General features: G+C 44.1%; 6 protein-coding genes across 7 annotated transcripts; 3 read left to right on the top strand and 3 right to left on the bottom strand.

The window, feature by feature from the left end:
- Positions 1 to 84: 84 nt before the first annotated feature.
- TrAFT101_004044 (uncharacterized protein) lies at positions 85 to 2,235 on the bottom strand. The gene has a single exon (XM_024907270.2). It carries the CDS (start codon positions 2,124 to 2,126, stop codon positions 195 to 197), a length of 1,932 nt encoding a protein of 643 aa, XP_024766179.2. The 5' UTR covers positions 2,127 to 2,235; the 3' UTR covers positions 85 to 194.
- A 1,888-nt stretch (positions 2,236 to 4,123) lies between these two features.
- TrAFT101_004043 (uncharacterized protein) lies at positions 4,124 to 4,528 on the top strand (the record flags this gene model as incomplete). Its single annotated transcript, XM_024903120.1, has 2 exons — positions 4,124 to 4,329; positions 4,381 to 4,528. 2 exons carry the CDS (start codon positions 4,124 to 4,126, stop codon positions 4,526 to 4,528), a joined length of 354 nt encoding a protein of 117 aa, XP_024766180.1.
- A 1,096-nt stretch (positions 4,529 to 5,624) lies between these two features.
- Positions 5,625 to 6,860, top strand: TrAFT101_004042 (uncharacterized protein; the record flags this gene model as incomplete). The annotated part of the gene is made up of 1 exon (XM_024906130.2): positions 5,625 to 6,860. The coding sequence occupies one exon, from the start codon at positions 5,625 to 5,627 to the stop codon at positions 6,858 to 6,860; it is 1,236 nt and encodes a 411-aa protein (XP_024766181.1).
- A 33-nt stretch (positions 6,861 to 6,893) lies between these two features.
- Positions 6,894 to 9,560, bottom strand: TrAFT101_004041 (uncharacterized protein). Of its 2 annotated transcripts, none has more exons than XM_024901645.2 (2): positions 9,490 to 9,560; positions 6,894 to 9,390 (listed from the first exon to the last, which is right to left on the bottom strand). In XM_024901645.2, exons 1-2 carry the CDS (start codon positions 9,545 to 9,547, stop codon positions 7,163 to 7,165), a joined length of 2,286 nt encoding a protein of 761 aa, XP_024766182.2. In that variant the 5' UTR covers positions 9,548 to 9,560; the 3' UTR covers positions 6,894 to 7,162. The 2 variants fall into 2 exon arrangements, with proteins under 2 accessions (XP_024766182.2, XP_065983163.1); XM_066127055.1 differs by having other exon boundaries at positions 7,093 to 9,426.
- Positions 9,561 to 10,041: 481 nt separating this feature from the next.
- On the bottom strand, positions 10,042 to 12,202 carry TrAFT101_004040 (uncharacterized protein). The gene is made up of 6 exons (XM_024901646.2): positions 11,885 to 12,202; positions 11,751 to 11,831; positions 11,647 to 11,696; positions 10,998 to 11,595; positions 10,721 to 10,821; positions 10,042 to 10,669 (listed from the first exon to the last, which is right to left on the bottom strand). The coding sequence occupies exons 1-6, from the start codon at positions 12,113 to 12,115 to the stop codon at positions 10,171 to 10,173; spliced, it is 1,560 nt and encodes a 519-aa protein (XP_024766183.2). The 5' UTR covers positions 12,116 to 12,202; the 3' UTR covers positions 10,042 to 10,170.
- Positions 12,203 to 12,621: 419 nt separating this feature from the next.
- TrAFT101_004039 (uncharacterized protein) lies at positions 12,622 to 15,148 on the top strand (the record flags this gene model as incomplete). Its single annotated transcript, XM_066127054.1, has 3 exons — positions 12,622 to 12,758; positions 12,837 to 13,994; positions 15,121 to 15,148. 3 exons carry the CDS (start codon positions 12,622 to 12,624, stop codon positions 15,146 to 15,148), a joined length of 1,323 nt encoding a protein of 440 aa, XP_065983162.1.
- Positions 15,149 to 15,418: the final 270 nt, after the last annotated feature.

Below are 15,418 nucleotides of genomic sequence, written 5' to 3'. Positions count from 1 at the left end.
TTTATGATATCAGCCGTCTTGCTTTTATTAGATAAGAATGCGTGGGGCTTCTAGTTCTGTTGTGATACTAGGAGATCGTATGAGCTTGGTATGCAGATTATCCTTGGCTATTTATAAATACCTCCGAAGGAAGTCGTGTAATATGTATTGGACCAGTCTATACTATTGAATAATGCCTAACTATTTACTACTATTTACGGTGTAACAATGTTAAAACTGAGATTCGGCAGTGAGACCAAGGATGTAATTGTATCCCATGCTCTAGTATTTCCAGAAGTAATAGCCGTCGTTTTATCAAGACTTATAGGCTTGCCGATGGCCGCGCCTCCCACTACTGCTACCAGTGTTTCATGGTTGAGCCAGACAGTGAGATCAATGTTGCTGTCTCGTGGCTTTGGAGAAGGCGTGTATTCGACGCCATGTCCAGTCAAAACACCGTTGCTTAGCCTCACATGCCATCCCGCGGGGCTCTTTTTCAAGTTTTGCGGCATATCGTCCACCATAAAGTCAATAGTGACTCCTTGTTCGAGAAATGCTCGTGGTCCATTCACGCGGATGGCGATTGTATCGAACAGCTGATCTAGACCAAGGGCCATCAACGACGCAGGTGTCCTTGTATTAATCGCCGCATGTGGCCCGTTTTTTAGTTCGTATGCTCCGGTTAGATAAATGTTTCGCCATATTCCATTCTCTGCCCCAAATCCCAGTTCTCGGTAGACAAGTGCCAGTTCAGCTTTCGCAGCTTTAATATTTTCAGCGCCTGAAAAGATAAGCTTGTCTAATAGCGTAGCTGCGAATCGTAGATTGTTCTTGGCATGATACTCTTGGGCCTTTTTAAGAACAGACTCGTAGCCGCCCATGCACTCAACAAATTGAATAGCCTCGTCAACAGGAGAGAGCGGCCATAGGTATGCTGGATTACCGTTAAACCAACCCATATATTTGTCGTAGATTCCCTTGACGTTATGGCTGATGGAGCCATAATACCCACGAATGTTTGTCCGCAACGCCAAATTCGGAGGCATTTTGATCTCTTCCGCAATTTCCACAGGAGTTCTACCATCATTGAGAAGGCGAAGTGTCTCATTATGAAGATAGGCATAATAATCTCGTTGCTCTGACAAAAAAGTGATGACGAGATTCTCTTCGTCAGAGGACTTCCATGTAGGCCAGTGGTGGCTTGAGAAAACAACGTCCGTCTTGTCGCCAAACAGAGTAATTGACTCATCGAGATACCGCGACCACAAACGCGCGTCGCGAACTGGCGCACCTCGCAAAGTTTGAATGTTATGCAGGGTGTGTGTGGCATTTTCTGCCATGCATAATGCGGAGTACTGCGGGAAGAATAAGTTCACTTCTGCTGGTGCCTCGGCCCCTGGAGTAAGTTGACAGATAATCTCCAAGCCTTCAATTCCCGGCTCAAGAACACCATCCGATACAATTCGTTGATTTGGTGCTACTAAAGAACTAATTCCCGTCGATACCGCTTGGCCTAAGCCAGAGCCAATCTGCCCACGGGGATCTTTTGACAGGGCCTCTCCGTATTGGTAGATAGACCGGCGTGCCATGGCAACCCCAGCGTATATATTCTCACTGACTGCATGCTCAATGAAGCCATCTGGGCCAATAATTCGAAGACCTTCTTGAGCTTTGTTCGCGATAGATTGAGCGCCAGCAAAGTGATCCACGTGGCAATGGGTGTAAAACAGCGCACAGATTTCTGCTTCTTGCCCGAATTGAGAATTATGATGCTCTTGGTAGAGTTCAATAGCTTTGCGCCCAGTTTCAACGGAGGTAAGGCAATCTATAATGACGATTTTATTTGTACCCGGGACTTGTACAATGCTCATATTGGCTAGATCAAGCCCGCGAACTTGATATACTCCCTCGGTGACATGGTACAGGCCTGCTTCTACGCTGCAGAGTTGGCCTTGGCGCCATAGCGATGTATTGGCAGTTTTTGGACAATCTTCTTGAAGAAAATCATAAGCCTGGCTGTTCCAGACAACCTTATGAGGCTTCGAATCGGAAAAGATATATGGGTCTTTCAATGGTGCAACTAGTCCGCGTTGGGCAAATTCGAAGTCGTGATTTTCATCATTTACATTAGACGATAGTGTAACCATATTTGTTACCAGAAAAGAAACGGCAATTAAGGAAGAATAACTCTAATGAAAAACCTATGAGCGTATGAGTTTTAACTTTCTGAGGTGAAGATTTAGAATAAGCTGGCTACCTAGCCTCTTATGCCCCAAACCTCTCGCTAGCTCATCTACATCTATTTATCTTACTATTTCTAAAAGTCATATGCATCAACAGTTTAGAAAGTCTAAACATGAAGGCAGTCGTGGATGTCCATGATTGGTCAAGCTGCAGTACTAGGTATTACAAGACATTGTAACGTGTTAAGCAGCATATCTCATACTATACATACAAGGCGTGTTATACTGGATACCATAACATACCTAGGCAGGGAGAGATATTTAACCTATAGTGTATCGACAAATATCTCGCATGTTGCACTAACTCTACCATACACATACAAATACCACTAACGCACGTAGTGCAGTAGGGATTACATGTATCCGAGACAACTTCGAAGCTTCAAACAACCGTGTCTACTTACGATGCCTCTTGACAATTGTCAAAGGTATCGGATTTTTAGGTACATAATACAATTGGAGAGCAAACTATCATAAGGATAAGTCATCAATCGCCATTGTTAAATAAAGAAAAAGTATCCTTCAAGCAATCCACAGTATAATAAGGGGGAAGTGTGTTGCAAAGCGTAGGATGTACGTACATGTACGGTATTCATCGAGGTTATACTGCACTATGCAGCCGATACATTTTAATTGACAGTATCCGAAGCCCTCACCCGACATGTTGGTGTGCGGAACAGGCTTTGCTTTGAACAAAGGTAACTAATAGTAGGCGGAGACAAATGAATGCGGCTAATCTCCCTTACCTCTGTCTATGAGGAGTGGATCCTGAGATGTGATATATTGGATAGAACTAAAATTCCGTAATGTAGAACGAAACTGTGGTGGCCTAGGCATTTTCCTGGGAGTACTCCATGAACCTAGTGATTCTTCCAATATTCCCAAGAGTTTATTGCATTGTTGGCTGATCAAAATCTTGGATCGTCGCTCAACCTTTTAGCGCAAAGACCTTTTGGCGGTCACAGGTTTACACAACAGTATTTTTCTTAGTAGCGTTATCGCATGCAGCTTTGTTGCATTAGTTTGAACCTCATGAGCCCCTTGCTTTGGGCCCGATAACTCAGCTCGCTATATGCTGAGACTAGCTATCTTAAAGGAGAAGCAGATAACTTCGTAAAAATGAGGTCCCTTTTTATTATAGACCACCTGTGTCATAGGAGAGCTGCTGGAAACATAAACAAGAGATGCAAGGCATGTAATAGTGTTTAATCCAACTGCTTCGTGTACATATATAGGTATAGTCGACTCAAGATTCTAGTCGACTGGTCGACTGTATTCTCTTTGTAAAGGGTGAGAGCAGCAGAAATCTGTTAGATGAAGCCAAAAGTTATCGCAAGCGCAGCATATGAGCTAGTGGGAAAAAAATGTAGAGGGGAAGTTTAATGCCTGCCTAAATAAGCAGTTACTGGGATATCAAGCAACCCATAGCCAAACTTAGTACGTTCAGCGCTAGTTCGATGAAGAGGAGCTATTGTTGTGAATTAGGCTCACCTTTAACGACAAGTCTTTGTTCTACGCCACAATACCTGCAGGAATAGTCCGCATTTGGAAATTACCAGGTATGAGGCGCACTGCTATAGACAGACTATATGCGTAGCTGACCGGTCGGTATAAGCACTATTATGAAGTACTATTATGTACAAACTTGAATCATTAAATTTTGCACTTCGACATAGATAGAAGGTGCTGGGTGTTTGCGAGGTATTAGGATTATTATAAGCTTATTTAAACGAGATTTGTTATTTATATTTATGGGAGAAATTTTGTTACTCATCAGTGGATTCGTATGTGTTAAGAAATCTATAAAAGGCGTGTCTGGGACTCCTTTCAATAGCACATCACTACTATTTCCAGATTCTTTAATTACGTTCCATCCTTGAAGCTTACCTACCTATCAAATCATGAAGGCATACGTTTTGCTCAGCATTGCTGCCTTTTGCGGCTCGGCTAACGCGTTTTGGGGACAATTGGCAGCTGGTGATATAATGGAAAGCGAGGGCGGCGAATATCAATTCATCTACTTGACCGATTATAACACCGGATCCAAGTATGAAACTGAGCTCCACGATGGCTTCAGCGGGTGCGTGTCGACGAAATGCACGGCTGGGTAAGTTTCACTTAAAATGATATATTTACCAATAAATTAACCGGTAAACAGATTCTATGAAACAACTCCTGGAGGTTACAACTTTGATGCTTTGCTTTGGAGGTCTTCTGATGGCTGTCATCACATTGATTTCCAAGGAGCTCTTAGTTCACACAGTGGATATTGCTGCGGATCACTCCCTTGTGACATTGGAGCCTGAAGGAAGGTTCGTTTTCCCCCTTAATATATTTATTCTAGTATTCTCACTCATTGTAGCGTAAAGTAGTCAAAGAGTAATGAAATTGTTGAGGGGGGTGCGATTATTGGAGCCTGAGTGGAAAGAAAGCACTGGTGTGGGCTATGGAGTACTTATGTAGCTTCAAATGTAATCTGATAGCGGAAAGGCAAGATGGGATAATTTATAACATTATGTTCGATACAAGCCCTCATCAAATATGAGAAGATCCGAGAATGCTGTGCTGATAGGCCAAAGGAGAGTAGAAGGAGATTACCTATGAAACGCAAGTATTATTTCTATACTTGCTAGGTAATTTATAATTTCGTTAGTGGAAACTACGCAGCGTCAGCGATACGACAATTTTCAGAGGTTGTTGGTGTTTGTTGTTCTGGGCTCGAGACATGAGTCGCATCTCGATTATAAAATGTGTAAAACCTATACCCCAGATTCCCATATAATCACTGTACTGGGAAAAAGTAAAGTAGAGCATCATACTGTACTCGAAATATCATTTCTGAGTATGATTATTAATCAGTTGCTCATTTATCTTTGATAAAGAGATCCACGCCACGTAATCTAAAATTTTTGCTGTTGGTCCTCCTGCCGCTTTATCCGTGTCACCCCAATTTAATGCGCTTGTTGTCTCCAGGATCTGACTGCGTTGCCAATGGTCTAATAAAATTGCATTGATAGAATGAAAATGAGGCAAATTGTCCAAAAATCGGTTCGCCGCTTATGCCAAAGCGATGGATGGATAGTCTCTCCCGAAGCATAGTCGTAAAATGAGAGTTTATACAGTCAGCTTGGGCAGATTCTCAAGATCGAGGGCAGATATTGCTGGCTGCGAAGATTATAGAGTATTTTTATGATTTGAGGTCATAGGCAACGGCTAAACTACCCTGGTAGAAGCATCGTATTTTTCGTGCTGTATTATGGAGGCCTTTCTGTCAAGCTTACGGACGAAAAGGTTCTCCGCCCAATCAGCCTCGGTGCTAATAGAATATAAAACTAGATATTATGCCGTTGCCTCAAGGGGCAAGTTGACGTGGTGGGCATCATCTTGTGTCACGCGACCGCAATGATGTCCGTCGCTCGCATCAACGCCGCGTTTTGTATTATTTGGCTTCTTCTGTTTGCTTTTTCCTCTTTCTTTTCATATGATGATCCGTCTTCAATATTTTTCAATGCCGAGCGAGCCTACAGACAACGCTTTTCGAGCGTGAGGACTGACGAGGCAGACGCATATATCCATAATCCACCCGCCAGAGTCGTACCGATCAAACCCGTCGAGAAGCTGCTATGCATCGGCATCCCTAGCATTAATCGCACGACCGAGTCGTTCCTAGCCTCGACCGTTGCTACGTTATCCGACACACTCACGCCAGAGGAGCGCGCATCAATTCGCATTGTTGTGCTGCTCGCCGATAAAACACCCTCGAAGCACTTTGCATATGGCCAAAGCTGGCTTGAACCACTTGTTGATGAAGTTCTTCTCTATGGCGAGCCACCTAATGGAAGTTCGGTATACCGCCGTATACCGTTCAATCTAAAAGAAGGAAATATCCGTGGTGATGGTCGTGTAGAAAATATGAGACTGGATCACTCGGCGCTCGTAGAAGCGTGCAGAGAGCAGGAGTATCCATATTTCGCGCTGGTAGAGGACGATATTGTTACACTGCGAGACTGGTTTCCCCGATTCAAAAAGGGCTTGGCATTTGTCGAACAAAAGACCAAGGAGACTAAGAGAGAATGGATATATCTGCGATTGTTTTACTCGGAGATTTTGATGGGATGGAACAACGAAGAGTGGCTATCCTACTCTAAAGTCATCTTTTTGGTATACACTGGCGTGTTAGCCGCATTCCTGGCCGGGAGAAAATACTATATCCGCAAGGGTGTTTCAACGGGTGTATCGCCGCACACGCAGCGCTATCTCGGAGCCCTCGTATTTGGTCTTTGGTTGCCGGCTCTTATTGCTCTTTACTTCCTATCCGGCCGTCTATCCGTTAACAGACTGAATCCATTCGGCTTGGGCGAATTGCACGGAGCCCGAGAGATGCCACATTACGGGTGCTGCGCCCAAGGACTTGTTCTTCCTCAGAGACACTTGGAAGGCTTTCAAGCATTACTGAGGGACCCACCATACGGCTTCCCAGGAGATATGATATTGGAAGGCTATGCAGAAGATCGTGGACTAGTAAAATGGGCATTAGAGCCGAGTGTGTTTCAACATGTTGGATTTAAAGAGTCATCCGAGGGAAAACGTCGAACTGAAGTTTGGAACTTTGGATTTGAACGGCAATATAGAAATTAGGCAAATAATTTGCGCATGTAATTAGGGATGGTAGCGCGCTTGATATTGTAAATGAATACATGTACATTGTCTTACCTTGCTTGAAATTTAACATTAAAGCTTCAACTTTGCAACCGTCGGTACATATCGGTAAACATTTAAACAAATGCCGAATATATGTACCCACCATGATATTACCCGAAGAGGCCTGCCGACATGAAAACATGGATAAAAAGTGAGATAGGACATTGCCCAAGACATTACAACAGGTTGATAATTACATCTGAAAGTAGTCTTTTGATCTTCCGAAGAGTAGTTGGGCCCTATAACAGAAATATGTCATCAACACCTTTCATCTCACTCATAACTTTCTGAACATCCACACGACAATCCAAAAGATGTTGCTTCTCTCGAACCCGCTTCATGAGCATTAGTATTAGTTTCTGGTCGGTTAAACTGCTCGTCTTGTCTTCAGTTGAATCGCTTTTGTGATCTCCAATATTATCACGACCTTTCTCAGCATTGTTCATTGATGAGCCCATTTCATCCATAAACTCCGATATCCAATCCGCGTATATCTCGTCAGTCGTCTCTATCCCAGCAATAAAAACAGGTAGAGGCCATAACATTGATCGAGGTATCTTCATTGACGAAGCCAATCTGCTCTTACGATGAATCTCTCGCAGACGTAGAGCAATCTTCAGTATGCCGCTTGTTGCTATCGTGGCAGTCGAATCGCTACGGATCGAGGTGTATAGAAATCGCGACCATAGAACCTTGGCTGCTAAGAATGCTGCATAGCAAGACAGCCATTGCAATGAGGCTCGATCATTAGAGGCAGCGTCAAGGCTGATAGTTGAAGCTGGTGCCGCGAGCGTAGGGGAGTTGTAATTGGCGATACCGTTAGCCGTATGGCTGGTGGGATTGCTCTTAATAGTGTTGTGCCCAACGCCTGCAACAACACCACATAACGCATTTGCAGCTGGATTGGTTGCTATTGCAAGATCGAATTCTGTATCCATCCGCCGTATATCAAGATTTATGGCCGCTTCTTTAGCTTCCGCCAGCTCCCGGTGTACAGTGAAATCGGTTCTTTGCTCTGCTAGATATTTCCATGATCGGTATTGGAGCATATTGGAAATAAGGCAGAATGTTTCATGAGTTCGTACTGAAACGGGTATCTTCTTCACATCTTGCACTAATTCCTCAGGAGGATATGTTTGACCAAAAGTTTCGAACCCATAAGAATGTGAATGCGACAAAATGTGATCGTAACTGGGATGATGAATAAGGGCATCAAGCAGTGTGGTTATAGGAGTGTTTCTGCCATCATAGGTCGGCGGTGCTAGAGTCGAGAATATTCTCAGGCGAACATCGATGTAGCATAGCCATAAAAGAAACTTGCATGCCAAGGCAGAGAGAGGACCATCGTTTAGATGGCATGTCAGGTGCTCCTTGAAATGATCTAAGCGATGAAGAATTGAAGTAGCATCGCCATTTAAAACATCGCACCTGCAAAGGAATAATAAAGAAGCTATGGTGATTTCGGCTTTGGATGAGATAGCTGATTGGACACCGGATGAAGTCGACCTAGTCTCTGAAGTTTTATGTGAGTCGACGCAGCATGATATACGGCTGAGACCTTCAGTTGCTCGAATACAATAGGACTTCCATGTTTTGTCGTGGGATACAGAGATTTTGGCCAAGTGTTTGGCTGTCCAGGCCAATACTGCATACCGAAAGGGAGATTCGGTACTGCAGTGCTCGTTCTGAACGTAGTCGAGGACAAATCGAAGATAATTTCCTTTGCCATCCTCCTTGAGTGAGTAGCCACATCTGGTAATCCACCGCTCAAAATGAGCTAAATAAGCAGCATCTTGATCCATATATGGCGCAGGAGTTTCAGCTGACTCTGTTGGTGCACTAACATTCCTGGAACGTTTATTGTGGTGTGAAGTTGAACCAACCGCACTCTGTGCCGAAGTCTCACTTCCCTTGTTAAAAGCTGGTTGGTCTAAGCCGTCCATTGTGAGTGCTGCATCTGGCCAACTGGGAAATTCTATGTCTTTGTTGAAGATGGGATCAAAAGAGAAATCAAAATCCGATAGCTCTGAGATGTGGAAGGCATTGAACCCAGGGAGGCCACCATCAGATGGCTGGCTGCTATCGAAATCCAGGCCATAATTGACTGAGTGCAGTATCGGCTGTGGAAGTGGATTTTCTGGGCGAGGATTTGATCTTGTTTGCCATTTACTGTCCAATTGCATATAATTCAAGGTAACTGAGGGAAGCGAATGGTCTAAGTCGGGTGGGCTATACTGCTGTTGACTGTCATTGGGTTCTCCAATAGCATCTGGCTTCACGTTGAGCGGTGATGGCTCTTGATGAGGCGTGCTTGCAAGATCGCGTTTTTGGCTGGTCCGAGGATCCCCTAATGACATTCGTAGATTACTATCAAACGAAGAGACGCAGGTTGCTTTTAGCCGCACGCAGTTCTGGCACGGATTGCCTCCTCTGCAGCGGACTTTGCGTTTCCTGCAGGTCATGCATCCTGCTCCTAGTGATTAGCCACGCACCTTCATCCCGTCTGTCGTTTAGTGTCACTCAAAATCCCAGGTAACTGCTGCTTGTCGCTTCCTGTCCGACGTACCGTGAAAGCTTCTACGCTGAGTGTGATCCATTGTCATGAATGAGGAGTCTGTCTTCATGATGTTAGAACAGCTCGCGCGCTTACATATCTAGAGGGGGCAGCCGCTGTTTTAGAGAGAATAGCTGCTCGCTGGGGGCCGTTGCCGCGTTAGCGCAGGTAGTTGTATGGAGCCATTTCCCCTCTCTTCTTGAATTTCCCGACTCAGTTTGAAGTCCACCATATGCCTGTTTTGGATAAACGGTTAACTAGACTCACCTGCGTTAATGGCTTGCTGGTTTGACTTTTGTACGCGATCACGAGTCAAGAGGAATATTCACGCACAGAAGGGACAATTTTAACTACAGAATAGGAGCCATATGATGGACGTCACGGCAGCTACATACCTGTATCTGGTCAATTACCTTAATGCAACCTTTGAGCCAATTTCTTTCAGCCACAGAGGCACGAATACAGTTATTATATTGACGAAGAGCTTTTATACTTTACGGACCCTTGGCTAAATTACCGAGAAATCGCTGACTTTTTAACTATGTTCTGAGAAAAGTGCAGCTAGCTAGCCATAAGAGATGTAACATGTAAATTTTAAATAGCAAAAACATTTCATTTTCAGTTCCCTCAGCTCTGACTTTCAGCTCTGACTTTCAGCATGTCCTAAATGTCCGCAGAAAAAATTAGAGATGTTCACCAGGCATATCGGAAATAGTGCAACTCCTGATCCGTTAAATCCATAAAGTCATCCTCCTGTACGGCATTTGGATCAACTTTGCCGTACAACTTATCACGTTTTTTATTTTGTATAACCAAATATCCCATGAGAGCAAAGGCCAGGACGATCAACGTTATAAACGAAGCAATCATCCCTCTAAACCCCGTGGGATATAGAGGTGCCTCCGAGTCGATAAAGAGATTTGGAGCAACGAGATTACCAGCTGAATATGCAAGAAATATTCCAGCCGAAACGGTAGTCTTGCGAGACATTCCAGCGAAATTCGAAGCAACAAGACTCAACACCATGATATAACTAATTGTGTTTGTAAAGAGAATGTAAACACCAGCCAAGCGCGTCAACTTGTCGGACGCCGGCACGTAATACACGATCAAGCTACCAACCAAGGGAGGGATATTAGATAGCACAATAACGATGCATCTAAAATTTTTCAGGTAGGAACCAGCAATGCCCCTAGTATTATTAGCCTAACATTTTCATCAAGCTAGGTAGAGAGAAACATACGCAACCACGACGCCAAAGAGCTGAATGGCATGTTCCGGCATAGAGTATATCGTGGCTTGGAGATTGGTATATCCAAGACCTGTTAGGATAAGTTTGTTGAACTTAGTTTCCATTAGTATCATACGTCATATATTTGATTATTAACGGAAAGAGTATACAGGGTGAAAATTCTCGAATGACAAGGAGGAAGCATATAGAAAGAGAAAAATGTCTGTCGGGCAATTATGTATATAAAATAACCAAAGCATGGGGATAGTGAACGGGAAATAAGACTTACAGCCGTCAAGCCACCGCCTGGTAAGCATTGGATAAATGCAATACAGAAGAATATCCAGGCTTGAGGATCCACAAGAACGGAGAATGCTTGTTTCCATTTCCAATTCGAGGCGCTGATTCCAGTATGATTAGACATGACGCGCAACACAGCAATCTTCTTCTCTCGTTCATTTAGAAATCCCATCTTCCATGGCGAATCGGGTAAAAGCAGCAACAGAACTGCAGACCAGAGGACTGTAAAGCCTCCGAACGTGATGAACATGTACTTCCATGGCGAGAGCGACCCGTGGCCATGCCCGATGGCATACGCGATAAGGTCTCCAAAAAAAGATCCAACCGCATTGCCTGCCCACCATATACATGCGCGAAGTGAGTGTTCTTTGCGAGTATAATATTGAGCAGTGATGAGCACAAATGCTGGGTTATTGACAGACTCAAAAAGTCCGAGAAAAAAGCGCGTAGTAGCGAGGCCTGCAAAGTTTTTGGCCGTAATGGCCAACAGAATGCATACTCCCCATCCAAATACATTACCAGCCAACCATTTGCCCATAGGCACTTTGTGAAGCATGTATGCATTAACTGGCTGCCCTAGCATGTAGCTGTTTACCAAGAGTCAGTTTTGCTTTGATCAAGATAATGCTATATCATACCCAAAATAGAAAATGCTTGCAACCCAGCTATATTGCTGGCCGACAAGATGCTAAAAGGATGATATTAATATATCATTTGACAAGTGCAATCGTAAAGAAATTACCGTGTCCTTCTTCAGGCCAAAAACTGATGCGTTGGAAAGAATGCCTTTATCCAGAAAGTTCAGTGTATATGTTCCAAGTAACTAGACAGATAATCAGTTTGTCAATTTGATAGTTGAGTATTTGAGATACTTACAAGTGGCATTAGCATCAGGTCAATTTTCCACCGGACGCTATTTGCTTCCTTGTCTGTGTAGGTGAAAGCTTGATCTCCGGTAGCTTGGAGAAAGTCTAGAGCATCATCATGATCTGTTTGTGACTTCTTGATGAAAACACTGTCCAAAACATGATGAACACCATCTGACTCTTCCACGCCAAGTTCATGATCGTGGTGTGTCGAGCCAACAACTCTTTTTTCCGTATCCATAGCTTCTACTGTCGCAACCTTCACAAAGCCCAGAATTGCCGGTCCTATTCAACCATATCATCATGTCAGTGATCAGGCCCTTCTTAAACAATTTGGAACTATTGAGAAACAGTAGAAAGACCGTTATCTCGGCACCCGCCACAAACTTGCCGCGTGGATCCGTTGCGGGGGTGGAAGATAGACGCCTCTCGCCATGGCTTCCAGGAGGAGTAATTATGCCGACCCCACAAACTACCACAAACTACCACAAACTAGTGATATGAACTAGTCCTCCGGGTGGTAGCCAAGCCGAGATCGTGATATATCGTTTGATGTCTTTGGAAGAAGCCGTAATGCCGCTCTGTTTCAAATTATCCGCTTACATAGCCAAGCTCTGCATTGCTACATTAAGGTCATCTTTCCCTGGCTGAGAGCTGGTGAAGTTTAGAACGTCTTTGGCCAATAGCCAACACTTAGAACTTCTTCGCCAGCAGCAAGCCAAGACGCCAAGTCAGCACTAGCCCATTATGACATTCTCGAACTACCAGCATATTGTTCTCAAGGGACTGCCGTACGACCGCGGCTATACCCACGGAGAGCAAGCCAAGCAAAAGATTCTTGATAGCCTCGCTCATTACCACAAACCAGGGAAACTACTGCCATGGTATGAATTGATTCGTGTCCTCTTTAGTCTACATTAGGCTATTTAGATGCATGCATTTGCTAATTGTCACTACCTCAGGGACATATCTCAACGCATCATCAAGGAAGTTTACCTTCCAGGAATAGAGAAATTCTTTCCCGAAGCGCTACCTGAGCTTCGGGGTATTGCTGATGGTGCTGGGGTTGATCTAGACCAAATCTTGTTTCTCAATTCTCGGTACGATCTTGCTAGGGTCCGAGGACCAACTATCCGTCCGTGCCCGAGTACAAAGCCCAGTTCGGCAGCAAACACTTCTCAAGCTGTTAATGGTCATGTTGCACAAAATGGGTTTCATAACATCTCTTCCAGTGATGAGCCGACAGATATCCAAGAGCTTCAGGAATGCACTACGGCGGGATTTCTTGCCGAGTCCATGGACAACAGCGACGTGATGTTGGCCCAAAACTGGGACATGTCGGCCAACGTCTTCCTTAAAGATACGGCTGTCTACCTAGAAATTCACCCGGACCCGTCTGAAGACCTCCCCGTCATGTTTGTCACAACTGAGGCCGGCCAATTGGGCCGTTCTGGCTTCAACTCTGCCGGGCTTGGAGTTTGCGCAAGCTCACTCATGTCGACCGAAGATTACTTCCCGCTTGATCTGACTTTGCCTCCCGGCAGCGAACAGCAACCACTGCTGCCGATGTCTCTCGTACGAAGGCAATTTCTGCACAATATTAATTTTGCCAATGCGCTTATAAATGTGAAAAATGCACCGAGACATTTGTCGAATAAGCTCATCGTAGGCACAGCAGACAACTTTGTCATGTCTATGGAAATTACGCCTAGTGCTGTTCACTTGGGATACCCCTCTAACGGAGACAACTTTATTGTCGGATCAAATCACTTCATCAGTGAATCATTTCAAGCGAGTAAATGGAATGATCGCTATCCTGGAGGCAGCAGCTGGTTTCGCGCTGTGAGAGTCGCACAGAAAGTCCGGCCTTTCAATACTAAGCAATTATCGGCAGAGAAGGTTACTGAGGCGTTCTGCGACCATTTATCGCTTCCTTCCTCTGTTTGTCAACATATGGAAGACTGCACAGTGAAGAATGTACCGGATTATCCATACAAAGGTGCTCAGACAACATTGGCACATATAAGATACAACCTAACTAAGCGAACCGCAACTGTTTGCAAAGGTCCACCCTGTATGGGTGTCTTCAACGAGTATTCTCTGCCCGTTACGAGTAACCTGTGAGTTGATGGTGCCGAAGTTGATGTTTCATTTAGTGTACCCAACTTACTGATTGGTTGTTCATAGAAGTGGGCACAAAAAGGGGAGGGTAAATGGGAATCACTCTGTTACAAACGGCGAAACCTAAAGGGGAAGCGCTGCTGAGGTTAACAAAGCGCCACTATTCTTGCAGTCCCCAGCGGTACGAGAAGCACCCTTGCTCCAGTTACTTAATGTGGTCAGTTGCTAGGGTCAAGCTTTCTTGTCTTTCTTGCTTACCAATTGCTTCGGGCAATATACCTACCTACTCGCTTTGCATCCCGTGTGTCCTATAATTCAGGCAAGCATGGGGCAAAGAGAAGAGAAAAAACACGGGCATTAGAGAACTAGAAAAAGTTTTGCAATAAGAAATAGACACAATTAAAAAAAAAAAAAAAAAAAAAAAAAAAAAGAGAAAAACAATAGCTATATAAGTTATTTCGATAATTATTAGAATCATCGTCTTATTCTTTATGTTGGGTCTTTACGCTTTGACAGATTAAACTACATGGCTCAGCTCTGATTGCGTTCTAGGTAATCAACATAGTGGAAGTGTCAGGGGCAACTAGTTATGTAAGCATCGCGGGTAAGGAGGACGAAAGTTGGATCAAGCGCTTCTCGTATAAGAAGTATAAGAAGGAAGCTAATTGGCGTCAAAGTGAAATCTAACTGCAAAAGAGACCTGTTCGTTGTGCAACTAGAGGGCCAAGATGCCGGTACCAGTATATGCTATGGCGAGGCCTCCAGTTTTTTTATCGTTACAACCCGCTAGTTTTAGGAATTTCGTTTAAGCGAATCCCGTTGGCTACAAGGGGGCTTTATACGGCCCTAGGTTAAGTCACGAAGTTTGGCTAACAGAGATGTTGCTGCGCTGGGTGGTAGAATGCAGAACACTGCTATTCTAATCCAAAAAAAAAAAAAAAAAAAAAAAAAAAATTCGAAAGGTTTTTTTGAACAATACTTTCCGTTTTGGTCGATATAAAATACATTCTTCTTTTCTTTGAGGAGAATATGGTGCCCACACTTGCTATTCGGAATGCCTACTTATGCTTATTACTCTAAGCTTCGGAAAGTATATTACTTTGAACTTACTAATCCATGTTACAGTAACTCAGAAGGAACCCCAACGGGCTAATAGAAGAAAACGTACGATGTTACAATGCATGAAAGTCTCTAAGCAATAAAAAGAGTTTCAGAGGCATGTTAAGCACTTGTTTCGTATCTCGTAACTGACTTACTCTATGCGGAGATGGACTGGCTGCGCCTCGATTCTGGCGTCAGCTAGTTATTCCACTTTAAGGAAAGCCATGCGAGTATTCACTTACAGCCAGGCATGACTAGTCAGGAACAGATATGTGATATCCAGATAAGCGCCGGCTACTACTGAAGCGTATATTACGGATAT

Source organism: Trichoderma asperellum, chromosome 2 (genome assembly GCF_020647865.1).
Source record: "Trichoderma asperellum chromosome 2, complete sequence".
Lineage (NCBI taxonomy): Eukaryota > Fungi > Ascomycota > Sordariomycetes > Hypocreales > Hypocreaceae > Trichoderma > Trichoderma asperellum.
The sequence above is the reverse complement of the archived record's forward strand: the minus strand, read 5'-3'. Positions and strand labels throughout refer to the sequence as shown.